Below are 27,970 nucleotides of genomic sequence, written 5' to 3'. Positions count from 1 at the left end.
ATATTAAGTAAAATCAGTCAATACGACTTACAGATTGCTGTACACCAGCAGGACCCATCCAGCTTGAAGGGGCTCTAATGTCTTGGGTTTTTGCAGCTTTGATGTGACAAGTATGTTGTGCTGATCAAACTGACCAACCTCCCAAAAGTCAATTTCATTCCCAGGTTGTAAGACAACAAAATGGGAAATTTCCAAAGGAGGTAAACCCTTTTGCAAAGCACTGTGTCACCAATCCTGAGCCCAGACAGAACTACTTCCACTACATCAGCTGCTGGAAGACCACAGACTGCAATGTGGCCTCGCCACGGGATCTGAATTTATGAAGGAAATCGGGAGGAGTGGGCGGAAGGCAGAGAGGAAGTGATGAGGAAAGATGGAGTGGAAGGAGCAAGATGGTAATGATGGTGAGAGGCACTCTGCATTTTCTTTTGCACCATTAAAGAAAGAAGGTCTGAGTGATCCCCCTCCAGGCAGAGGCAGTTCAGTCATCAATCTGCGAGGTTAACATTGGGTTACGGGAAAGAACAATCTACAGAGTACAGCCCCCGCCTGAATGCTATTCTGATTTCATGCTGTCAGACTTTCTTTTCCCCCTGCTTCTACAGTGTTTGAGTGCATCTACAATTGTAAATTAAGGATATAAGTTGGCAACGGACAAGCATGCACTCTCCATTGCATTCATTCAAATTCACCCATGCCCCTTTTCTGCTATTTCACATTATCTTGGTCTACTTGAAGCCTATTCAAGTTCAGCATTTCACTCTTAACTCATCCACCCATCAGATGACTTCTATCTTTTGCTCAATCGCCTGTTCGCCACACGTACCTCACGGGATAAACCGCCTTTAAAAAGTTCCCATTTATGTCATCATCCTCTTTGCTATCCTGACACAAACCTAAACAGTTTGTCCCTCTTAGATGCTGAGTTAAGGGCATCGTTACGCTCCTTTTCCAGCTTCACTCTGTCATTGTCACAAGTCTATCTGATTCCCATTGGATAGGGCATTCGTTTTTCCGCCCAACCAATCCCGAGAGATCAACATACATATCTAAATTCATTGGCATTTTATTTGATAAGGATACAAAGCCATGTCATATTCCTGCTGGCATTTTAGAAGTTGAGCGGAGTAAAGTACAAAACACTGCAGCCCGTTTCTCCATTTGTTGTGTAATAGCTATGCTGCGTTAATGCTGAAAAATTAAAAGTGCTCATTTAAAATATCCCAACGGCAGCACACACCATTAAAAGCACTTGATAACAGCTGGAGAACCACGTTAATCCGGTTAAATTATTCATTCTTAGAGTGTTTATTGTACCTTTAATTTCTTATGTTACATATTTCCACATAATTCAGTTAACTTGGTGAAGTGGAGAGATTCAGTGATCTGGAGCCGGAAGAGGGCACAGGCACTTAAGAAAGAAGTAAAAATAAAGGTTTATCACAGCATATAACTTAATTAAAAGAAATTAAAAATGTAGTTAAGTGCAAAACAGGGCAAGACAAAAATTGAGAAAACTGAAAATAGTCGATAAAAACATAAAATGTGATAATTTGTGGCAAATTTTAAAACTACACTGCATGGAGCATCATGTTGGGCCTAAACAGCACTAAAAGCCTCAAGTTTTTTTAAAGGTCAGACTACCGACCATCTGATCTGAGGTTATTATGTAAGATACAACAGAGGTGTACTGAGGAGGAGGAGGAGGAGGAGGAGGAGGAGGAGGAGGAGGAGGAGGAGGAGGAGGAGGAGGAGGAGGAGGAGGAGGAGGAGGAGGAGGAGGAGGAGGAGGAGGAGGAGGAGGAGGAGGAGGAGGAGGAGCCACAACATCATGCAGGAAAGAAACTGAGCTATAGTGCAAAAACATTAATCCCTATAGTTCCAAAATTTCATGAATCCAGAAAAAAATCTCACCACTACAGCTGTCTCTGTGTCAGCTCAATTAAGCATGCAGTTACCGGGAAATGGTCAATTAAGCCAAAAGAAATTTGCATCTTAAATCTCAAGCTACCTGGAGACCATCTGGATTTATTCAGCCACACAACCTGGATAAAGTTATGCAGCTGCTCTGCGGTAGCGATCGTGCAGGTTGTTTTCCAACAACCTAACTTTAGTCCTTCTGCTCTGCTTGAATACTGTTCACTCTGTGTGGACTGACGCTGACGCCGGCAGATACCGGTCTGTCCCACCATTAAAAGTGAGTCGTTTACTGGTGAGCATCTAGATATAGGTTTATGTCTCCTGGCCCACTGAAATAAAAGCCATACAAAAAAGGCTGTAGTAAAAATAGATAGTGGATCAAAAGGAATCACAGAGCAGAAGAAGAAAATGGCCAAAAACAACCAAAAAAGAAGTTCTGTCTGAGAGAAAAGACATTTTTCTATCACAGCAATGTGAGACAGCAGCGTTGAGAATGATGAAAAAGAAGAAACAGCTACAGACGGGGAGGTGTTTGAAGTCAAATGAGGAAGAGGAAGAAAAAGGAACATCAGGATGGATCTGTGAGTGGCTCACAATACTGGACCAGTTAGATACCCTCTTCTGGGATCAGATAGGAGCAGGAAGATGTAAAACAATGCAAAGAGAAGGAGGCGTACTCGTGGAATGAAAGTGAAAGGTAAACAGAAGAAGACAAAAGAGGTGGAATCAAATGAATGCAACACATCAAACAGAAAAAAATAATGGGGAAGAGTTTATCATTCTCTACATGGAGCACAGAATTTATGATGGATCCAAACGTTTTTTCATCTGCAGATGCATTTCACTGCATTTGGACCCCACTGTGCACTACATTTTTTACACGCCAGGCTCGTGCGACTGTCCACAAAGTGCACCTCTCTCCTCCTTCCATCTGCATTCAGAGGCGGGTTACACAGTTAGCAAGAGCAGAAGTGTTCGTGGAGCTTGATTATGTATTCCCACTGATTCACTGAGGAGTTGCATTTTTGCAAAGATTCTTAAACGAATGACTCAGGGAGGACTTGGATAAGCAAGAAGAAAGACTACATTGGGAAGGGAAATGTGTGTGAATTTTAGGCTCCAGCAAAGTAAAAATGATAATTAGATTTTTTTTTAAATCACACAAGAAGGCTGTTGGTGTTGAACTTCACTTCCAGTGAATTGTATTGTAAGAGTGAAACAACCTTTCTTCATTTCGAGACATTGTGGTGTGTATCTATCTGCATTTATCTCTTTAAACACCTCATTAACACCATCTCCTCCTCCACCTGCTCCCCACTCCTTCCTCTGGTTGCAGAACAATGAGTGCCCGTGTGTATTTTTCTGCATCTGGATCTCTTTTGTGTGTGTTTTTGCTTACTAATGTATTGTTGAGTGATCTGCCACACACGATATCAACGGAGTAATAATAGTACGTTCAAAGATCTATCTCAATGCTCCACAACTTTTAACCTGGTAAAAATAATAAAACAGATAAAGATCTGGGTCAAAGAGTCATTGTGGGACTGGCACACACACTTCTGCTTGGCTGAGCAGCCCTCATCCTCGAGGGAACTAGGTTTTTATCTTTGAGTTGAAGAATAGTGTTTTTATAAGGCGCAGTGATGCTTTTGTCTGCCCTGAAGAAACTGAGAGGAGCTGGTATTCAGATAACAAATCTGTCTGGTAACGGAGCAGAAGAAAGTACAAAAAACATGTAAGGCTGGAGTGGTGAGCCCAGTGATACAGCTGTGGAAGACAAATCATGTACTTTCAGTCCACTTATTGACTTTTTTTGACATTTAGTCCCCATCGTTTCTCCAACTTCCTCTCATTAATAATTTGTGCTGTTAAAATGCAATGATCAACCAAATGCTAACCACAACTAATATAAAACTGATAGAACAATTTGCCTTGAGTAAATGAATAGATAGAGAGTAATGAAAATTGTATCCTTGCATTTGGGGAGAGGATCCATTTTCCATCCATCCATTTATCTAATAGGGATATGTCAAGAAACATTCTTTTATTTGGTGTACTCAGTTGTTGTGAGACACACAACATAAGACTGTGTTAATGTGTGATGTGATTGTACTGCTGTTTATGTAGATGCAGTATCTTGTTTTCACTACAGTGGGTCTTAAGTGTAAAGCCCAGAAGCTAATGCTGTGTCATCGCGTTTTGTTTAAGCCACATTTTCTTCTGTATGGTAAGTTGCAAATTCATTCCTCCATGACTCAAGAAATGAGTGTGTGCTAGTGTCAAATAAATACGCTAAAAGAAGCTAAATAATACCTTTGTCCCCGTCGGCTTATTCTCCGAGTTCAGCCCGAGTAAAAGCTGCAAAGCTCAACAGGTTACAACAGTACTCTGTGAAATAGTGAACCGTTTGAAAGTTGTGTTTATTATCTGTTAACGTGAAAGAAAAGTGTCATATTATTCAGTACACCAGTGATACTGGTATGTTTACAATTTTTGCTGACAAGCAAAGTAAAGAGAGAATTTTGGGAGAAAAAAAATAGTTCTCTTTACGCACAAAACACATACCGAAAAACCGAGATATGGACCGTACTGTGGGTTATATGTACCGTTGCACCCTTAGTTTCAAATGATTCATTCTTGTTGGTTGGAAGTAAATCAAGTACTTTAGATAATAACTAAGGCAAACAAAATTTTACAATGACAAAAAAACACGGAAAAACCTTTTAAGTTAAACAAGTAATTTATTGAGTGCACATAGTTGTGAATTGTCTTATGCAGAATGTAACACTTTTTCTAAAAATAGATGCATAAATGTGCAAAACCTGCTTTACACCCACAAGAAAATCAAAATATGTCCACATTTATGTGTAAAAGCGTTACGTATTTTGCGCATATCACTTGAACATAAATAGAAAATACCTCATACTTCCCGAGAATTAAAAAGCAAATGTTTTTTTTTCTTTCAGATCAAATAAGAGGAAAAATGTATTGATTCTTTGAATCATGGATACAAATGATGGAATTGCAAAGTCGTTTTCTTTTCCAAAAGAAGAAATACCTTCACATGTCTGTGCACAGTTGTACAAAAAGTACATCACAAATTATATATTTCTGTTTTATATTGTTTGTTTAGTTTTTTTTTGCATGAAGTAAAGAAAGACTTGGTTGGGAGAAATAATAAAAATACATTATTATGAAAAGACAGACATGAACAAGCCTCTGTCTCACATAACTGTGTACTAATTACTCTCATTTCAGTGCACTCCTGACTGGTCTACTCGGACCTGAGGGACGCGGGTTCTTTGGTGGATGTGGTTTGAATTGGGTCTGGTTTTGCAGTAAAGGGGACATGTAGCAAATGTGTTTGCTTGGTTGTCTTCTCAGGTCCCTCCGTCATTGTGCTGTTCTTTTTGAGTGCATTTTTTATCAATCCATATGTAGCTGTGGGCTGCAGAGACAGTGGTTGGAAATTGATCTGTTTTTGCAGCACACTGGGTGTGATGGGTGGTAGTTGTCTATCCTCAGTTGTCTTCCCAGGTTTTTGTTCCACAGCTTTATTGTGTCTGATCAAACTAGATGCAAATCTAGTCGGACCTGAGGGACAAGGAGTCAGAGGTGGACGTGGGCTGAACTGGGATGGCGTTTGCTGCAAATCATCTTTGATGGATGGTAAAAGTACGTGCCTGGTTATGTTCTCAGGTCTTTTTTGTACTGTTCTGTTGTGTCTCAGTGCACTTTTTATGGATCCAGTTGAGTCTGTGGGCTGTGGGGTCAGAGGTGGATGTGGTTTGAATTGGGGCTGTGTGATGGGCAACTGATCTCTGATGGGTTGTAAATGTGTTTGTTTTGTCATCTCAGACCTCTGGTCCACTGGGTCTTTGTTTCTGTGCAAACCATTTGCAAGTCTTCCTGGGACTGGGGGATGCACACTGAGAGGGATGGCGTGTAAAGGTTCATGCTGGATTGTGTTCCCAGGCCTCTGTGCTACTGCGCTGTTCTTTTTGAGTGGTGGCAACCGTATCTTTCCTGACGGTTGCTTTGAAGACCAGGTGGCAGGCAGAGGTTGTGGTGGAGATACTTTATCGATGATCCCTGGTTGGGCCTCACTTAAAGGGGGCTGGTGGCACGCTTCTCCATGCTTTTTCTTTTTGTTGTCCTTTAGTTGTACAGTGTAGTTTTGCATTCCTGTAAGCATCAGACTTTGTATACATTTAGCTTCATCCACATATTTACTAATCTCTTGAATCATTTCATTCAGTGTTCTAATTTCAGGCACGTCGTTATATGGGAGGGGCTCCAAGGGTACATCTGGTACTGTGTCTATGCAAAGTTTATAGTAAGGTAGTCTTCCAGGCACCACTGGAATATCAGTACCAGAAGAAATATCACTAGATGGTACTGTTAAGGTTTCTTTCTTTGGTGTGTCGAGTTGTTCTTCCTGTTCCTTGTCAATGTTCATTTGATCTTGTGTAGTATTGGAACCCCACTGATCTTTCCCAAAAAGGCCAACATACTTGCCAGTATTTATCCACAGTTTAATGTTGTTGCCCTGTCCTGTAGTGGCTATGTCTACACAAGTATTATCACCAGCAACACTGACCAGCTCAGAATGGCAAGCCTGCCAAGAAGCCAACAGTGGAGGTGACTGCAGTGACACACGCCATGCTTTTACGGTTTCAAATGGCCCATTATCTGCTTCTGATTTGTATCCAAAATTTTGAATATCCCACAGACAAATCCTTCCAGTACTGTCACCAGTCACGAGTGTCTTGTCTGATTCATCAGTTATCATGTAGGTAATAACTGCATCACTTTCCACCGCCTTAAACTTTCCTATTAGTCCTCCTTTAGCTTTAACTGACCAGGCACCGACGTAACCCTCTGCTGAGATTAGCAGTGTGGCCGTTTCAATATCAACCTCCCTGGTCTTCAAAGATAAAACCATGGGGCGTACGTTCTCTACGTTCTCTTCTGTAGGATTAGACCAATCCAATCCTATGGCTTTCTTTTTAGTAGGCATCACACCTGAGTGACCTTGATCTATCGACAATGCTAGGTGTGTTCGGGGGCTCTCTCTGATTTTTAGATAATAAAGAGCATGAGAAGAAAGCGCATCCCAGATGACAACATTTCCCTCATTAGATGCAGTAATCAAAGTTTGTTCATGAAGTTCCATGGAGCAAATATCATTCAATAAGTGATGCTTCAAAAATACATTGTCTTCTCCTTCCATGTCCAGCCTAAAGATGGCGTTGCATTTCTTTGCTGAAACAAATATTTTTGTGTCTCTACAGATAATCCGATTCACATCTTTTGGCATTTTAACGGGGAGGACATTGAGCTCCTCCCCGATACTGAAGTTCCATAATCTCACTTTCCCATCGTGAGAACTTGTGATTACTTGGCGTTGGGGTTGATCGAAGGCAATAGCAGTGTGCCCAACAGACTTTTCTGGAGTGACTCTAAACTGCATTACTGCCTTTCCTGTAAGAACATCCCACACAGTCATTACACCACCCATGCAAACAGAGACAATCTGCTTGTAAATGCTGTGGTATAGCACATTGCACACAGGCATGTTGTGGGATGTCAAAGAATTATGAAAAACATCTGTTCCTCTCCCTCGACATTTGGCTATGTCCGAGTTAGCCAGGAACAACTCGTTGTTGTGTATGTTGTAACATACAGTGGAAATTGTGGCCTCTTTCATGCCCTCAGGGAAAATGCTCTGCCGACAGATCCAGTCACCGTCAGACCAAATTCGTACATTTTTTTCGATCGATATACTGATAAAGACTTTCTCTGTTAGATTATAAACAATGTGTGTAATGGCTTCTTTATGCCCTTTTAATATCTCTTCGCATTTTGATGTTTTGTGGGGGAACCACACCCGCAGAACGCCATTTTTGCCACCAGTCATTATAAACTTTGACCAAGGAGAGTATTCAGCACAGGTAAAAAACTTGTCATGGCCCCTGCACTCAAAGACTTTTTTAGAGATTTTGCGGCTGACAGACTTCGGGTCACAGCTTAAAGTAGCAAGGACCATGGATGTAGATGATTCGTTACAGATAAGGAATGACTTCATACTAGGAAAGTATCGCAAGTCGCTGTATGTATCATAGGAAAAAATTGGAATCTTGACACAAAAAAATTCTTTGGACGCAGTCTTTAGGAGGGATGAAATGTATGCAGTTGGATAGTGCTGCAGGGTTTTTTTCTCAAACATGTTTTTGCAAAAGAGGCCATTTTTAGATATATTGTAAGAAATGAACACGGTTAAAAATCCATTTGAATCTCCAAAGGAAAACATTCCTCTTTTCTCACTGTAGCAGTAGTTCATGGTTTTGATCGTGTTTTCATCCTCAATTAAGCTAAATGAAATTCTCAATAATTGTGGGAAGTTGTTACATTCATAGAAGAGCAGTTCTCTGTCAGATGTTGCGACAGCCAGCTGCTCGAGTTCTTTGATGTACACTATATCATTAACGTGCATTTTCTTTTTGTGATGAAAACGAGGAGTTATTTCGTCTTTCTCGTACAAGGGAAACGTGCATGATATCTTAAAGTCATCAGGCCAGTACTTCAGCACACCATCTGTACTGATGGAGAGGTACAGACACTGTTGGTAAGGCCTGATTTGGTGTGATGTATCCTTCGCTCCGTGTTTTGGTTTGCTGATATGCATTAAAGGGAGGCATATAATTTTAACGACCAACTTGTGGGTATCAAGGTTTATCAATTCAAAAGGTTTGGGGAAAAGTTGGTTCTTGTAATCCAGAGCCTCTGCATTACTTGTTTTATGCAAAAGAAAATGTAGCAGTTCACCAATGTCCACAGATTCATCGCAGTTTGTATCGATCTTCATGTGTAGAACACGCAGCTCTTCTTCATCTACTGTGGTGTATAGGTCTTGCATTGCCATGCAAAATTCGTCGATGTCAAGGGCGCCGCTGTCATCAACGTCATATTTTTTGAATAATTTGATGATTGCTGGAATATCATCAGCAGTGAACATTTTATCTGATTCTTCCAGTTCACTGCTGGCTTTACCATGAAGGTCAATCTTCATGTTTATGAGTTCGTCCAAGTCCAGGTCAGAATCATCTTCTGAAAGGTTTTCTCCGGGATATCCCATGTTTCCACTATTGTATGTTCAAGCACCGTAAGATTGTTAGAAATTAGTGCAAGTGATATAGGTTTGTAATGCTGTATACGAAGGAATCTGATGAAGGGATGAAGGGAACTGTCGATGGAACAAGGCTATGCCTAATCCTGTACATATATGTACTTTGGTGACGTCATCACACTCCTTTGTGACCTCATTATGACACAGGACACACATTAAAGGCTAACTGTGACATCATCTCTGAGGTCAGAGATGGAGTGCTCAGCAAGTTGCCTAGCAACGGAAGGCTTTTGGGCTCTTGTGCAAACAATTCCATAGAACAGCAGAGAACTCCAAAAATGAGAGTATCTCATCAAAATGTCCAAAGACATGTGATACATAGATGCTGTATTGCCCACTCTGATTCGTTGATGCAAGATGCCAACATATCCCCCCCGTTGTGGAATGGGCAAAACTGGTCTATAAACAAATTTAACTTAATCTATTTATCTGATTTATTTATTTTTTTTTGGTCAAAAAAGCTACATTGTTTTGATCAAAAGCACATTATTCAGTTGTTCGTTTGTTAAAATCTTTACTTCCTGCTGTACCATAAAAGAAGCACTCGTCCACATGACGATAACACATTTCCATGTGTAACAGCAGCGTTTGATGCACTTCATCTCATCCTCACACAGACTTGATAATCCTGTAAATCTTTTAGGATTTTGTATATGTACAATTCCCACTTGAACTGATTTATTCATGTTTTTTTGACAACAGTTTCACAAGCACTGAAAGCCTTCAACTTAAAAGGGACCGAAAAGAGACTCGAGTTAGTTTTTGTCATGTACTTTATGTGCTCACTGACAACATGCATACTTCCTCATTTTCTTTGCATATATACATAGACAACAACAACACTGAGCAGGTGCTCTGCATCCACTGAGCAATTGCTGCTACATTATCATCCATGCAGAACACAGCCTCACATCTGACACACTGAAGTGGGCCAATGTTTACATGTCCACTAGTTCTGCTTCAGTGTGCTTGCTTACCGAACACACACACACACACACACACACACACACACACAGACCCACACACACACAGGTATGATTTTAAATTAGATAGGTTTAAAAATTTATGAGTGGTTTTAGCAGCCCCTGGGTGGCAATAAAGTACACGTCTATGTGAACGTTAAGCACTCACAGGTAGCCATGAAAAAGAATGTATGGTTAAATAACTCTATTCCTGAATAAAGTATTGGTTTCTCTTATTCATTTTAATTTTTCTTAATGGCTCCCAGAAGCAGAAATATTCAGTAAATCTGAAATACAGAACTAAGAAAATGACTAAATGCTGCGACGAAAGACTTAATATGGGTTTTTGGTGTGTATAGACTCACGCTGTAGAGGATGTCCACCCAGCCCTCCATGGTGATGCACTGGAATACAGTGAGGACTGCAAATAGGATGTTATCGAAGTTGGTGATACCAAAGTTAGGTCCGGTCCAGTACTCTCTGCAAACGGTCCTGTTGGGACACATCCTGGCTGGTGGATCAAATCCACAAGGCCAATCAGCTGCTCTTTCACCTGATCCAAGGAAAATAAATGGAGAAAAAAATCAGTTTCAATATGTGCTGATATCTTTTTACCTTAAATGTGCTTATTCAAACTAAAATATCAATCTTCAGAAATACAGATCTTTGGACTTATATGATTAAATCACCAGAGTCCCTTCAATGGTTATACTTAAAATGTTTTGCTGAAGTATACCTGTTCTGAGTTTATTTCTATCTAAACTGTAGCATTTGTCCTCCGAAGCTTTGCCCAGCTGCCTAATGTTTCTCATGATATGAGATAATAGTCATGTCTGCAGCACTTCTGAAGGAAATCAGGATCCTTGCTTGTGCCCAGCTCAGTTTAACGAGTTCCTCCAAATCAGGACCACTGAGCGCAGTCCACCTGCAGTGTGTGAATCTGACAGGGTTTCTCCATCCCATCACACCTGACCCTCACTCTTTATGTCATGTATTTACATTTCCTCGCAGAATCCCAAAGCCCTTCTCCAAACACCTTTTCGGATAAAAAGCGTGAGAAGTTCGGCCTTTGGGGTTAAATTTCTTCACTTTCGGAACACATTGCGCCAGTGTCATGGCCGCTATCTTAAACCCAGAATTAGAATAAGTTGCAGCATCAAGCATTAACCATCCTGGACGACACACAACACCCACTCCATCAAACTCTGATGGGACAGAGGAGCATGTTCAGCAGCAGGCTGCTGTCTCTGACCTGCTCCACAAACCGACTCAAAAACACGTGTCCCCCGGCCATAAGACTGTATAACTCTTCACTGGGTGGCCAGGGAGGATCGTGATTAAACCCATACTCATATCAGCACATCAGAATATAGAAATATATTTATATACTTATTATATCCTACTGTATGTTGCTACTAATTGAGTTTTTGTTTGCTGTTGATACCAACCTACCTTTGGGCATCTGTGTAGCTGCTGAATACTTTACGGGATTAATAAAGTATCTATCTATCTATCTATCTATCTATCTATCTATCTATCTATCTATCTATCTATCTATCTATCCATCCCCAACCCAGCAGGTTCTGGTGTTTGGTCAGCTTGCACACTGGCACTGTTGAGCACGGTGGAAAAAACCTTCATGGCCAGAATGGAAACACAAGTTTCTATTTGTGTCAAGAAATGACGGAAAGTCCTATCTAGGAAGCAGGTTTCCATCTTAGTGTCCGTGCCAGTCCATGCATTTTTCAAAGATGTCAACTCCATCTGTTTTGCTTGGTTACACTCAAGCCAGTGAGTTGTGGGCTGAGTTTGACCCCAACATCCATTAACACCTAACAAACAAAATCACAGAAATAACATTGAATAATACAACCAGAGTAAGAGCTAATGGTTAGCAAACCTACAACACAACATTGAGGGCCAGTCGAACCTTAGGTATAGAGAAGAATTGCAAGATGTCAATTACAAACAGTCTGATAGTATGTAAAAATATATATCCTCAAGTCCAGGAGTTATATTAAAGAGAATTTCATTTATTTTAGAGAATCTTGTGTCTAACCCTCTAAAGTAACGTACGGGTTTTCAGGAATAACGACTGGACTACGATTCGCAGAGCTGTGAAAAGCTTGTTTAAGCTTGTGCTGGCACACATATCAGCAGACGGGGATCAGTATAAAGAATAAATATGCTGAGTACAACAGATGCCTTGTACACCCGGGGTTTCATGAGGGACGGTGCCTCGATCACAGCCTGTGGCGAGCCGAACTGCACAGCCAACATCCCTCTGGTGTCCGTTCCTTCCCACTGACAGGTGCTGTGGAAGCTGGACTCACTGCAGTGGATAACGTGGAATTATTGATGGTAATATGATAACATCCGATTTCAACTGCTGGTCAACAAATTCGTAATTTTTGGAATATTCATTTGAATTTCTCTTGGAGAGCTCTGGCACAGAGGATTATTGCTCTCTAATGCAGTAAATGTGAAAATGGAATGTAGGTGAACTGAAAGCTGTTCTCATTAAAATGCTCGTAATTTGCACAGGGCCACAAAAGACCTAAAATCGTTCTGACTTTCCACAGTTTATGAACTTATTACTGTCACTGGGGAATTTATCCTGCTCAATCCTCCCGTGTATTCATTATATGTTCATAAAAATACGTATTTATCGAAAGTCTAACGTCTCACCAGGTGTCACTAAGGACAATAAATCAGGGTTCCATCGTGTAAATGATAAAAAAGTCAAGATGTTCACTGAGCCTGAGCTCAGGAGGAGTGACACCCAGTGAATGCAGAAACATTTAAACACGCTCAGCTTAATGTAAGACAGGTGCATCTAGCTTTATTCCTCATTATCAGACACACACACACAAAGGGTTGCATAACTACCCTTCATTTGCACTCATTAACAGCAAAACACTAACTTCACCAAAGTTCACAATTTACTTTTTATAACTTCTGTAATTTGTTCCAAGTGATCAGCAGCTCCTTACAATCTCTGGTGTGATATACCTTTGGGTGTCATTTGGTGCAATTGATATCATTGGTCTTATTAATCACTTTCTTACGCATAATTAACTGAAAAAGCACGTCATCCCATGAGGCCTAGTCATTTAATTCAAGTTAAAAGACATAAATAGCTCAATATGATTTGATTTCACAGTTTATAGCAGAGATTCTACAGCCTTAACGTAAAATCAAAGCATGAAGTGAAGTATTAAAGCCTTTAGAGCAGAGGCATGCACAGGGGGGTTGATCTAAGTTCAAATACAGGATTTTTGGTGGGTTCACTCACCAACTTTATTGTTTTTAGTAAAAAAAAATAAACGAATCTAGAATTTTACGCCAGCAGTTAAATAAAACTCTGGTGGAGAGGCAAAGTGAGACAAAAACAGAATATATATGATGTATAAGACTTTTCCAGAAGATTCTACAATCAGTAGATTAGTTGGTGATGGGTGAGGGTGTCAGAATTAGGTATAAAAGCAGCATCCACCAAAGGCTTTGTCTTCCTGAGTAAGGCTGGTTTGTGGCTCATTTAACTTGCTCAGATAATCATTAATGATTTGTTAAAAACAACACAAGATTGTAAGGAACTTTGGTCTTTAAGCATCTAAAGCGCAAAATATTTTTAAAAGATTATTTTGGTAATCTGGAGAAATCTTAGAAAAAAAAGACAAAAAACACTTTTGGATGCAAGCAACATTTGAGCCCTAAAATGACCTAAGATCAGTATAGTCACATGGGCTCAGAAGTACATTGGAAATGTCTTTAATTTAACACAGTCCACCCCTGCAACTACTTCAACTTAATTTCATATGGGCAGAAAGACGGGGGAAACGAGTTCTGTGATGAGATGGGTCTTGAAGTTTTCACTTCTTTGGGGAGTTTTGCTTCTTTGTGCCGAAGCTGAGAAAACCGTGAATGCTTCTATATTAGAAAAGCCACCGTATATAATGTCATAGGGATGCATCAGCGTCCGTGGCAGTTTCACCAGACTGTATGTGTGACGCTACAATCAATTCAGAGGCAAAAAATATGCTATGATCAGGGTGATCCGGGGTTATTTCAACAGAAAGTTCCAGACCTCATTCTGCACAACTTCCATCCATGGATTTTCTTAACCTGCTTAATCCAATTTATGGTTGCAAGCGGGTTGGAGTCTATCTGCTCGCTACCACTGGGCGAGTGGCAGGGTACACCGTGGACGGGTTACTAGTCCATCACAGGACCACACAGAGACAAACAATCTTGCACACTCCTATAGACAATTTAGAATCACCAATTAACACCATCACGCATGTTTTTGGACAGTGGAAGAAACCTGCAATTCGTGGAGAGAACCCACGCAAACTCCACAAAGAAAGGCCCTGGGGTTCGAACCAGGAACCCTTTTGCTATGGGGAGAGAGTGCTAACCAACACACCATCATGCAGCCCCCAGATCTATCTCTAATTCTAAATGTGTGGGATATTATGAGGAAGAAATCAGACAATAGTACCCACGGACTGTTGAGCAACTGAAATCTTGTGTTCAGCAAGAATGAACACAGACTGCTTTGAAAAAGATCATATCTTTATCCACGCCTTGCAATTATGTCCATTATAAGCATGCATGGAATTAAACAAAACACTGGGAAGACAATTTCCATATCTATGTAAACTGGTTATGTGGGGTTCAGAGTACTTTGACATGTGAACTGAGAAAGATGGCAATCAAACTAAAAACATTTTGATTGAAAGACAACTACTCTACCTTTCTATAAAACTAAAACTATAGCCAAATATACGAACAAGTGAGGAAAAAAAGCTTTTTCTGGCGTCATCTCAACTGTTATTCTCACCAGTGTCGATCTTGAAGCAGGTGGTGTGGAACTTGCCCATGTAAAATTCCACACCAATGATGGCAAACATGACGATGGCAAAGAACAGCAGCAAGCCAATCTGAAGCAGCGGAACCATGGCTTTCATTATGGATTTCAACACCACCTGGAGACCTGCAAGGTGGAGAGAGGAGAAGGAGCGGAGAAAATAGATTGTGGGAAGGCAACAAGAGAAAACATAAATGCTTTCCTGCAGTAAGAAGAGGGATCAATCTGCTTTTATATTGGCTCTTATGATAACTTTAATTGTTTTTTTATAACTTTTTAACCAAGTGTACAAACTGATTGCTAAGAAATAGATTCATACAGTAAGAACGAAATAATAGATTACAGTCATGTGAAGGATAGAGAATGATGGTTAATTTATTAAACACATATCAAAGCAGAGAATAAAAGACTTAAATGATGGGAAAATAATTTTTTCCTCAATCCCTAAATCAAATCAGAGAGACAAAATGCCTCAGCTTGTGTGTAGTATATCGACAATCATCTGTGTGGATGCTGTCGGAGGGACTTACTGGGGATTCCTGACACGAGTTTCAGCGGTCTCAGCACTCTCACAGCTCGCAGTGTTCTCAGGTCAAAGTCCGAACCCACCGTGGCCAAGATTCTGAGTAAACAAAGACATGCGAGGAGCTCATTAAAAAGAAAAAACACATATTGTGCTACAGTACTGAAAAATAAAACTTGGGCTCCATAAATGTGAATTGTTAAGAATTTAGCAATTCCAGTTCCATTATCGATATCACTTATCGATTCGGTTCCTTATCGATTCTCTTATTGAGTCTCATCCAGTTAAATAGTACAAATATAGTACAATATATAACTCTATATATTCAACAATGCCTCACTCTTGCAGTCCTCCTCAACTAAATATTAATATGAAATGGAAGTTATTTATACAGTAAGTATGAGTATTTTTATATATATATTATATTTTTTTTCCTGTCCAGCATTATGGCAGCAGAATTGTAGTCTGAATACCTTTTATGCCTAACAGATTTGCTTTGCCAAGGGAAGTTTTATAAATGTAAAGCTCCCCTTGATGCCCATTTATTTATTTCAGTTTACAATATATAACATGTAATAGAACTGAACCGGACCGGGGGACAAGGAAAGAAGAAGAGGAAAGAAGAGGAAACAGAACAAAAATAGAAACAAAAACCAGACAACCAGCTGCTACACCTGTAAAAAACAAAAGAGACAACTTTGTATAACTTTATTCAGCGTGAGAAATACAATGTGTGGCGGGAGTGCGTGACAAAAGACCCAAAAGCGTGACTGCCACGCTCGATGCGTGAGACTTCAACAGGACCTGGAAGTTTTACGTTACCTGGGACTTTTGAGACGGAAGAACTTGTGCCACAAGCTCCCCCGCGAGAGTTGCAGCCATTGCTTAGCAGCATGTCAAAGACTTTACATTCGTGCAAAGTAATTGCATGTTGTATGGTCAAATGTTTCAGCATGTTGGAGGTATTTCCCCCCTGTAATGTGATCAAAGCTCTGGACGTGTTGCAACTGGCCCTAGTACTGTCCTTTTTAGTTAAATATAACCTAACTTTGGAGCGTTTCTGCCTCGACGCCATGTTGGAAATATTCTGAGCCAAAATACGAAGCGTGCGCATGAAGTCATCGCGCAAATGCGTCAGACGTTACCGGAAGCTATAAACGGGATTGTTAGGCAGGCGGATTAATGATTCCACGGAATCGAACTACTGGGAGCGGTTCTCGTTCTCGATTCCCATCCCTACATCTGAACCATTTTTTTGTTCCTCCACCCTCATTTTTACTCACTGTCTATATAAGAAGAAAAGGCCAAGCAGACAGGCAGGCGGATTAACGATCCCACGGCATCGAGCTGGTCTCGATTTCCATCCCTAGCCATTAACACTAAGTGGGTTGAAACAACCACCTGAGCTAACAGCTATGTTCATAGACTTTGATAAGTCCATTCCCTTCTTTTGTCATTATCAAACCCAAAGGTTGGTGGTCACATACGTGGCTCATTACATCATATGCTGCTTATATCTGCTTTTACCTACAAGTGGAGACGTGCTGTCTTGTGTGTGTGTGCGTGCGTGCGTGTAGCTTCTGTGGCACAGCTGGCAGCCCTCATTACAGGCTGCACACAGAGGGGGAGACTTAAGTGCTTCACTGGGACACACACATAAAAACACATGCTTTAGGCTAAGAGGAGAGAGACCAAGATAGGAGCAGAAAAATGAAAATGAGAGTTGATGTAAGGAGATAGGGGGTACGTGAACATAGACTGGGAATTGTATTCATTTGACCTGGAATATAGCAGAGAGACATTCCTATGTTTTCTACTTTTTGCAGGACTTTGCTTCATAAGTGCAGATTTACATTAACACATCTTTACCAGCTGTCCAGGACACAAAGATAGATTTTCATACAGTTTCATGCTAGACTTGATTCTACATTGTTGTTGTCATTGTTAACGTAATGTCAGTTTCCACTGAAATGATCTCTTATCTAGAAATCGATTAAATCAATTTTCAATTGAATAAGTTCCCCCCCCCCCCCATCACAAATTATCTGAAAGAAGCTGTAGAAAATCCAGATTGTACCACAGAAGAAACAAAGGCCAGGCTCTCAGTAAAATGTAGAGGTGGTTTATTACACAGAACAGGTTTTGTACAGCATAGAGGGTTATGGTTTTAAAAAAAGAAGAATATTTTATTCCTATTCATGAACTTTAATAGCAAAAAAGCAATAAAGCCTCCACCATGTGTTATAGGAATGTTGGTCCAGAGCACAAACTGTAAAAGGCTCAGATACTGTAAAGTGACAACAATTATATTAAATTTATAGCAAATTATAACAAATAAATTTGCCTCTAAAAATTGTGATATAACCACATTTTATAGTACACCATAAAGCCTCAAAATTGATCTTCAACACTCATGTGATGGCCTTAACATTGAGCCCAACATTTTCTAATGTTCTTTCACTTTCCTACTTTGCTGTCTCTTGTGATTGGTTAGGTTTAGGTTTTAAAACATACATTGATGGAATATTCCATCGTGTCTATGTAATGACAGGACTGTCACAGAAAATAAGCCCGTTGTTGAAAGCACTGTGCTTGGTTGCTCCATCCTATGCTCTTCCTCCTTAGTGGAACTTTGCTGCAGCCACTTGTAGGGGCGATATTTTACAGGACGCCAATACTGGTTGTATTGAAGCGTAAGAACAAATGGCTTATATTAGCGTTTCAGTTTGAGTTTGAGGACATGTTGCTTTTTAATTGGTTTGCCCTCTTATTTGTAAAATAGATGATTCAATAAACTCTAAAAAAAAAAGAAAAAACAACCTTCAACTCTGCCTTGGTCATGAAAACTTGATTTTGTTTTATAAAAACGTATTTAAGTGGCGATAACATTATCTAAAACATTCCAATTGGTTGGGTATTCTAAGGTCCTCATGTGTGGAAATAGCTTTAAAAAAGAAAGGTGGAATACACCCATCACACACACATACTAACAATAAAAAAATACCAATAAAATATATTAACAAATGGTAAGACAAAGCAGAAAACATGGTTGGCATGGTAACTAATAAAGCATGTGCTTTGCAATATTATCATTATGGGAGAAATCTGTCTGCCAAGATCAAAGTGCCAAGCTGTAATATAAAATTTCTTTTTTTATTTGATCTTCCTTCTTTATAATTTTTCATAATAAATCACAGATCAAAAAGGAGATTAATTCATTAATTAAATATCATGAGGACTCTATAACAGTCCTGCCTCTGTGCTGCAGTGATATCAGCACATATATGAATGTTTTTCCTGGTAGTGGAATCAAAGTAGTATTAAAACATTCACTATTCTAAAATGTCACACAGACAGAGGGCAGTGCACGGCACAAACTGTCAGGATGTGCAGAAACAGTCTCAAACACAGGCTCAGGAAGCGGGTGAAGAAAATAGATTTAAGCAAGTCATAGCACTGTAGAAGCAGTGTCCAGAAAGCAACATCTGAAACACAAAACTGACTGTGGAAGCACCAAAAACGTGTCTTAATATGAGGAGGAAACCACATAACATGAAACAAGGAAATTATCAAGAAAACCTGGAACTAAATATTCTGACCATGCTGGTGAGGCAATTAGCAAACTAGAATCTGTGTTCGATTCTCCCACTCATTCATTGGATAGAGCATTGCATTTTCATCACGTGGCACAGATGCTGTACACTACATGGGTTGAAAAAGACCATCATGCACTGCACCCTAAAGGGAACGAATGGTGCTAATGCAGGCTACTGCTAGCTGCTAGCTGAAAAGAAGAACTTAGTTGTAGGCCTACTATTTCAAGAATGAATGATAAATGGATAATCTCCTCATACAGCCTTTCATCAAAACCGGTTGTGCATGCACTCATAGAACTAGACTGTATCAGTAATTGCTAATTTTGTTTTCATTGCTCATGCACAGCAGGATCTTGCAGTGCACGATTTGCATGCAGGAAGAAATTTTGGGCTCGATGTGACATATGCTCAGGGGTCTGCGGGAGTCTTTAAAGATCGTGCAGATGATGACTTCTGCTTCTACAGGCACCAACAGCGCTGCGTGCACATTGAAAACACAAAGTATCCTTCTAGTCTTAAACCCCTTCCTTTTTTTAACAACCAGAATCACTAACTGATATTTGTCTGAGTTACAAAATGCCGAGAAAGTATCTGTCTCTCTAAAAGCTTTTTTAAATGATTCCTTTATCTAATTGTCAGCTGTTTAAGGTAACATGTCTGTGTACAATTATAACAAAGCGATAATCATTCTACTATTGATAAGATTAAGACTGAATTGTATACAAATAATGTTCAAACGGCTGCATTTTTGTTCATTTCTGGTTGACATTTCAGGCTCACTGCCCACTGCCCTTTGGTCTCTTAAATCCAACACTGGTTATGAAAAAGTTAGTGTTTGGTATTTTTCCCCACACTAGAACAGTCCATTTAAAAGCCACTGTGGTTTAAAGAAGCAGACAAATAAGAAAGCATGTTTACAACAATCAATGACCTACTCTGTTCTGTTAAGTAGTCAAGTCTGGGTGTGTGTGTGTGTGTCCATAGAAGGGATGATCTGACAACTGTGTAGACAGTCAGTCGAAGAACAATCCATGACTTTTAATATCCCTTTATCATCACTACAATATATCCATGTGGGTGCCAGACACTGGCACAGGAAATATAGAGGGTGATGTTATCGTCTGTCACAACCTCACGCTCTCTTGCACACACACACACACACACACATTCCTCTGTTTTGTCACAAACAAGTACAACCAATAGAAGCTGATCCAGTCTGACTACTAAAAAACTCATTCATAAAGGCCAAGAACTAAATCCAGAGTCCACTGCCACAAACAATAAGCACCCATTTCTGAAGAGATAATCAAACATACATCTAGATGCTGTGATTGGGCTTTTTAATCAGTGAATTGTATAAATAAACTAAAAAAAAAAACAACTGCAGAGGGAGATAAAGAGGCAACAGTTACTTGTGTTGCCCATTCAAATTTTTAACGCAACATTTCAGTTCACTCGTCTATTATTAATCAAAAGAGAAACCCTTAAACTGACTTCCCTTTGAAACTGCTAAGATTTTTGTAAAGAGGAATGAACGAGTGACAGAGCCAAGTCACTAAAGAAAATAGAAGATGTATTGATCAAGGAAAAGTCTGGATATTGCACTAAATATGATACTTTCATTGAAGGTTTTGGCTTCTCTTCATTATTTTCTTTGGTTTTACCCAGTGCTGTATAGCTATAAAATATTTTAATTGAAACTGACTGCATGACTGTGCAGTTAATCAAGTTTAATCACGATTGTGTGCTTGTAGAGAAAAAGTGCTGCATGCTGTATATAGATTGCATGATGCTGTGGAAGTGCAGAGCATTTGCCGTTTACCGTGTAACCTGGTTGTGATGCAATCATTGTGATAAGTGGCATACAGCCGAGCACAGCCTTTCTCATAATCAGCCATTATCTGTCAAGATAGGCCCAGGTTCCATGATAACTGTCACTGACATGTTGTTCGCCATGTTCACTGTCTGAGAATTCACAGCAGACGGAGAGCCCAGCCCGCTTTCAAAAAGCAATCCGTCCAAACAGTAACCGCAAGCTATCAGCTACATGACAGGCGTTTCTCATTTGTAATGCGTTTGTAAAGAAAGTTCTCAGTCAGCTGGAATGGACTGTGGATCAGAAAAACTACTCACACGTCTGCTCGTGTTAACTGAACTGCTTTTCTTTTCACATGCAAAAGAGTGAGAAAGTGAGATCGCAGTTATTCACCCTAATTCCTAGTTTTAACACATTTCATCACAGTTGCAGCAGCAGTCGTGCATGAATGTTAGCAACTAGATGCTTCACAAAGTATTAGAATGAATGAGTATGTAAAGTATTGAGAATGGCACTTGTCAGTTGACTATTTCTTTCAATTTTTCTTTAAATCTTGAAAAGATAAAAGAAACTTCTCACGTGCATGTGCTTCAAGGTTGAAGCCAGTAAATACAGTTATAGTCAGTGGGTCTTCATGATGAGATTAACTGGATTATAGCTATAGTTGGGTTATGCTCATTATCTGAGGGTAATTATCTTTGGATATATGGCGGTGAATGAATCGAATCACTGGCACAAAGCATGTCATACCCCGGTACGATAGGTGGCGCTGTCCCCATTTCAGCTATCGCTAATAGAGCCACTTCCTGTTGACGTCTTCACCACCAACAACAACAAACTCAGGCATTCAGAAAGATGGCGAACGCAGAGCGAGATGAAGCTGCGTCCCTCTACATCTGTGATGAGCTGGTTATGGCACAGACGATGCACAACGGCGCATTCTCCATCGCGTTTGTTTCTTTCTGACGGCTAAGACAACAACAGTAATATCGTCTCCTTCGACTTCCAGGTGACGATCCCGGGAAAAAATCTTGAGCATGCGCAGAACGCTCGATTATCTCAGGAGTCTTAATTTGATCGCAAGTAACCCGATCAGATTCGATCTCTTGTCAGATCTTGTCTACAGGAGCTGAATTACTCAGTCTTATTGTAATTTAGCCATTAATCTGATCCGATTGCCCGCATGTAACCCCACTGACTGAGTGTCTGCATCTCCTTAATCAACCACGTTTCTTTAAAAGTGCTGAAAGGCACAATTCAAAATGGAAACTTTTTTGCAAGTCCTTTTATGATTAACATCAATGAGGACAATGTACGAAATAAAGAAACACACAGGTGGTAAAAGACAGCGATCTGGAGGAGCAGAGCTTTCTTATGTGGATGAGCGATGTAGTTTAATTACTGCAGCCCCGCTCAGCTGGGGGCCGGGGGCTGTGATTGAGTTTTTCACACGTCTCTGTAAGAGGAGAAGGACGATCTCTGAGGACAGACATGAGAACATGGTGCTGACAACCTGACTGAATATCTGCTCCCTGTCTGTGGGATCATTACCAGCTGGTCACAGACTGTCTGCCTCACCGTCTGTCTCTCTGCCTGCTTGTCTGTCTCGCATCTGAACAGAACCAACCGCTGAATCGTTTAATGCATCACCTGCCAGTCAGCCGGTGTCTGTTGTATTACTCTCAACATAGTCACGTTTCCCCGGCTACAACTAGAAGTATACTACAAGTAAATACATGTAGTATATATCGATGTAAGTATTGATGTTCTACATATCAAAAAAACTGAAAGCTACTTTCTTTAGAAGTTAAAGGCTATGAAATTGGATTCTAAGGATAAGGGGAAACCTGAGAATGACAAAGTGTGGCTATCTCTTCTCCAAATACTGCTCTGTAGGCAGCATTGAAATGAGGTGAGGGTAAATGCAGACCTTTACATTTCTCGCTGCGTTCTGTCTAACCAGGGAGGGAGAAGGTTGCAGAGATGCTCCAACATAATTTCTCAGTATAGGAGAGCAGGGACACAGCTGCATCCAGCTGCCTAATCCCTCTCATCACTGGAAGGGAGGCACAGGTGGGCTGTTAGGATTCCTGTGGAGGCACTGGTAGACTTATTTCTCTTGGTCAGTGCTCATATTGTGGTCTTTCATGAGATGATGCATGATATGAGGATTCAGCCATTTTGTAGCGCTGCTCGCAATTTCTAGGGCAACTTCTCTCTCGCTGTGTAGTGCACTACATCTCCATCATGTGGCTCACAAGAAGTAGTGTATAGTAGATGTACACTACATGAGTTAAAACAGACCATCATTGTGCCTTGAAGCTAAAAGTCAACAGTGTGCTGTCGCATGCTACCACTAGCTGGGGCAAATACTTTTCATTTTAAACACTTTTAATTCAATGTAAACTTTAAATAATTGGTGTGCTTATTTTGAAATGTCTGAATGCTGCTGCTGCTGCCAGGACACTTGATCTTAGTGAGACTCATTCCTGGTTCAACAAAGGATATGTTAATGACAACAAGAATAATAATAACAGAAGAAGAAGAAGAATCTATCATTGCAGCTGCTGTCAGTGCTTGTGTAGGTTGACAACGTATAATTAAAAAGATTACAAACGCGCAGTTAATTGGTGTCATACAGTTTTTATGTCAGTGTTATATAAAGTGATGTTGCAATATGTTCTGGAATAAAACAGCACATTGTGACATCTGTTACTTCAGATTTGGAGAGTATGTTTTGTTTATGCAACACATAAATGTGAATAAACATAATTACAAAGTACAGCTGCATTCCAGTAGTGTCTGAAATGCAGTGGCAACTGTACAGTGAATGTGATGGTCTGACAGATATCAGTTTGATCTGGTAGAGGCTGCATTGTTACTCGTATCAGACAAATAAATCCGTTGCATTATTTTCCTTTTCGATATTTGTTTCCCTCGTTATTTGGTCCCTGAACTGCACACATGCACAGAGAAGTTTGAATGTTCAGTTTGCCAACGGGAGCCAAAATTTGCCTTTAATTTCTCCTCATAAAAAAAGTAATCAAGCTTCTATTGTATCATCTTGTAAATCACTTTTTAATGTTGCTTTTGAGGACTGCTGTACAAATAAACTGTATTGTCATAGTTATTGCTTTTAAGTAAGCAGATGGATAAGTCAGATCCTCTTTGTGGACTTTACTAAATATCAGTCTGGGCAATGAGAAAAGCAGCACTCAAGGCAGCTATTCGCTGTTCCTGTTGCTCATTTAGCAATGAATGTTTGCAGTGTCAAACTTCACTGATCTGTGTACCTCATAAAACCTCGACTTTGATTGCTTATCGAAAGACATGAAACAGTCAGCCAACAGTCAATCAGTGCGGTTACATGCGAGCAATCGGATCGGGTTAATGGCTAAATTACAATAAGATTGAGTTATTTAGTTCATGTAGACACCTTAATCTGACAAAAAAATCTAATCGGATCGGGTTAATTGCGATCGAATTAAGACCCCGAGATAACTCGATCGATAACGTGAGATAACGTGCAGACGACAGTGGATCGGATCGAGCGTTCCGCGCATGCTCGAGATATTTTTCCGGGATCGTCACCCGAAAGTTGAAGATACGATATTAACCATAACCAGCTCATCACAGATGGAGAGGGACGCAGCTTCATCTCGCTCTGCGTTCGCCATCTTTCTGAATGCCTGAGTTTGTTGTTGTTGGTGGTGACGACGTCAACAGGAAGTGGCTCTATTAGTGATAGCTGAAATGGGGACAGCGCCACCTATCGTACCGGGGTATGACATGCTTTGTGCCAGTGATTCCATTCATTCACCGCCATATATCCAAGGATAATTACCCTCAGATAAGGAGCATAACCCAACTGTAGCTATAATCCAGTTAATCTCATCATGTAGAGCCACAGACCGTTGTCCTTGGATCTTAAAGCTTAAAGTGCATCAGCCACAGATGCTGATGTGGACATTTACATTTCCAAGGATATGATTCCTGGTAGTGAAAGTCTGGTAATGTGAAGTAAAACGTTCACCTTACCAATTTCAGCCTTAAACCTTATCAGCCTTTTCACGCCACTGTTGGTTTTTAACAAACCAATCAGCCAACAGAGTTCAACATGTCACATCTTATTTGTTAACAAAAATGGAGTGTGTGCGTGCGTGTGTGTATGTGTGTGTGTACCGCCATGGCATCATACAATGTGAGTGGACAGCTGTGACAGTCAGGAGAGCAAGCATTTCCCACAATGCACATGTGGACAGAAGGGGGTACTCATGAACTCAACGTGGCTGCCAGAGCAACTCGCCATCAAACACGGTTGCTGTGGTTCTAAATTAACGCTGGATGCATGCACATGAAGGTTTCCTCTTTATTAGACTCATGAATAAGTTAAGGGCAAAAGACGAACAAAACAAACAAGCTGTCAAACTGTCAGACAAGGATGTTGCACCACACCTGATCACAGATCTCAGGCTCGATGCTCCTGTTAAAAAATTCAAACTAAATTTCTAAAAGTTCAAGCGCCAACACAAATGGTGGCTTGTGTGCAGACAGCTAGAACAACTTCTAAAGATAAATTCTTCTTAATATTACTGTATGGGTTAACAGGAGCAGTTATGTTTAACACATGGGAGAAAGTTGAGGCCTTTTTTTTTTATACCCTCATGGAGGTAATGGTCTGTGCCACTCTCAGTCCCCGCAGACAGACATTTTTTCAATGCAGACAGTCCTCCAAAAAGCTAATAATGCATCAGCTCCCAAGATGAAGCTAAGCCTTCATCGAATGGCTGAAAGTTAGCTGGACGCAGGAGCGTCCGACAATAACTGATATCACAACAAAGAGGACAAAACACAAAAAACTATAAAAACAAAGAAGAAGGACCGGTAAAAAGGTCTCCAAACAATCTTCACCATTGAACACTTACTATTATCCCATCACAAAGCAGATCTTTGTCCACTTTGACTGTCTTTTCCACAGCAGAGCAAAGTTAAGGAACACTGACAGCAAGAACAGCCTTCAGCTCAGACTGTACCACATATTTATGAGATGATTTGATTTACTGGAGATAAGCTAGCTAACAGTATGAGTTGAACCAAGCCTCAATGCACAAACAATTAGGCAAAAGAGGAGCTGTTACCCCTTTAACCTTCCCTCTGTATCGGTTCCTCGATTTAATATTCCCATTCCTTCATTAAGATTTTGATCAACCTCGGTAATGAAGAACAGTATGTCCAAACATAAAACTGCTCGCTCCGCAGTGTTGGGCTCAATGTTTTTATGAGAAATCATAACTGCAGTTAAATAAACCAGGTGCCTGAAGGGAGTAGGGGTATGTTGGTTATCATCAGTACCCCTGTACTTCTGGGCAGGAGCTAGAGCCAGTTAGGTGCAGTGCAACTGTGGAACCCTCTAAAAAATATATTTTTCCATGAGTCAGAAAGCCACAGAGCCACATCATTAATATATGAACCAGCTCAGGGATAGTCACATGAAGCACTACATATTATGTGAAGTACTGCATATTTAGCTTTGTATTATGGAAGAATTCTACATCATGAAATAAGCTAAATAAGCAGAACTATCATAAAATGAAATAAAAAGTGCTTTCACAATTTAACCTGTCAAGAATAAACTGTTTTTTCAGAGACCCGACCCAAATGGGAACATTTGAAACTCAGATCGAAGGATGATAAGATACACTTCAAGATGCAGTGCACCCAAACAGACCCAAAAAGAGAGAAAACACAACACTGGCAGCAGTGTGATACATCAGCAGATAATGAGCAGCTGTGGTGAAAGAGAAGGAGAGCAGCAGCAGCAGTAGATGTCATTTCTACTGCTTGCTCAGTTAATACTCTTTTGGTGCCAAAAAGAAAAAAATGCTCAAAACATTGTGCATTTAGATCTATTTCCGTGTTACACATTTTCACACACAGAAACTAGAAATGCTACGATGCAATAAGACCCTTCCCCACCCAGTTGGACTGAATATATTTTGGATCAGACCTAACTCAGGTCACCAAACAAGCAAGCCTATGTAGACTTCATTAAAAGGCTGTCTGACAGGACGAGTTCTCATTACCAGCTTCTATTCACTGCCTGCCACATAAGCGACAAAGTAACTGTCACTGTCTAAAAATAATTGAATACATTTACTCAAGTATTTGTCGTTAATGCAGTGCAAATTCCTTCAAACTTGACCTGAGAACACCTTTTGTTATCTGTTCATGTTACAATGAAAAATGTGTCCAATGGGTGAATAACAAGCTTTAAAATACAATACAGTGCACTGTTTTTTAGTCATTTGGGCTTCTGATTTCAGATTTCAGAATTTCAGATGACAGAGTTTTTGACATATCCTCTAATTAATGTTTTTTTTTTTTCCCTTTCCATACGGTATAATTTCAATAAACGGTTAAATGATCCCATATTTCTTATAAGAGCACAGAGAATGATCCAAAACAGAAAGAAAGAGTCTTCAGAGAGCATTGTTAATAATTGCCAATGCTTTATTCTGCAGATTTAAAGAAAAGTATCCTGATCCGGACCAAAACAAGACTAACTAGCTGCGTTACATCAATTTTAGCTTCAGATTCAGGTGATAACTCTAGTTGCTGGTTGCCTGGATAACAAGTAAAAACAGCAAATTACTGTGAAAATTTGTCAAGCTAAATTCAGCAATAATGTCCCATGTTTTAGGGCTAAACCCCATGAATTCTACAATGCCATGGTCTTCCTAATAGAAGCTGTTTTTGCCACTTAAAGGTCACTTATTTTTTGCTTGTCTGCCTGCATCAACAAGCAACTCATGGGGTTATTTTCAATTGGACGACAGTTTTCATCTCCTACACTGTAAAGATGCTAATGCAATGCTGCTCAGTTGAGGCAGTATCAATACTAAATACTGTAGGCATACACTAATGCCCTTCACTGGTTCTTTCTGTTCACAACAGCAGAGAGACAGGTGTCCCCCTATGTCACACCTTAATGTTGGTCGTTAAAGAATCAGAGTGCGTTTGGAAAGCCTCAAAATACCGTCCAGGTGTTCCTATAAAAGCACAGCAGATCTGAACCCATCATCTCATGTGAATCC

The 27,970-nt window shown here is 40.2% G+C and overlaps 2 protein-coding genes across 6 annotated transcripts in view; both read right to left on the bottom strand.

The window, feature by feature from the left end:
- Positions 1-27,970, bottom strand: part of LOC140277348 (voltage-dependent N-type calcium channel subunit alpha-1B-like) — a 156,397-nt gene that overhangs the window by 87,391 nt on the left and 41,036 nt on the right. For all 5 annotated transcript variants that reach the window (XM_072372326.1, XM_072372325.1, XM_072372327.1 and 2 more), the window contains exons 3-5: positions 15,472-15,563; positions 14,915-15,067; positions 10,437-10,624 (exon numbers count right to left, since the gene is read on the bottom strand). In XM_072372326.1, the coding sequence (XP_072228427.1) occupies positions 10,437-10,624; positions 14,915-15,067; positions 15,472-15,563 (433 nt within the window). The remainder of the gene's footprint in view (positions 1-10,436; positions 10,625-14,914; positions 15,068-15,471; positions 15,564-27,970) is intronic.
- Positions 482-9,058, bottom strand: LOC140277461 (WD repeat-containing protein on Y chromosome-like). Its single transcript, XM_072372496.1, has 3 exons — positions 5,909-9,058; positions 1,692-1,769; positions 482-493 (listed from the first exon to the last, which is right to left on the bottom strand). Exons 1-3 carry the CDS (start codon positions 9,056-9,058, stop codon positions 482-484), a joined length of 3,240 nt encoding a protein of 1,079 aa, XP_072228597.1.

Source organism: Leuresthes tenuis, unplaced genomic scaffold (assembly GCF_036924035.1).
Source record: "Leuresthes tenuis unplaced genomic scaffold, fLeuTen1.0.hap1 SCAF_19, whole genome shotgun sequence".
NCBI lineage: Eukaryota > Metazoa > Chordata > Actinopteri > Atheriniformes > Atherinopsidae > Leuresthes > Leuresthes tenuis.
The sequence above is the reverse complement of the archived record's forward strand: the minus strand, read 5'-3'. Positions and strand labels throughout refer to the sequence as shown.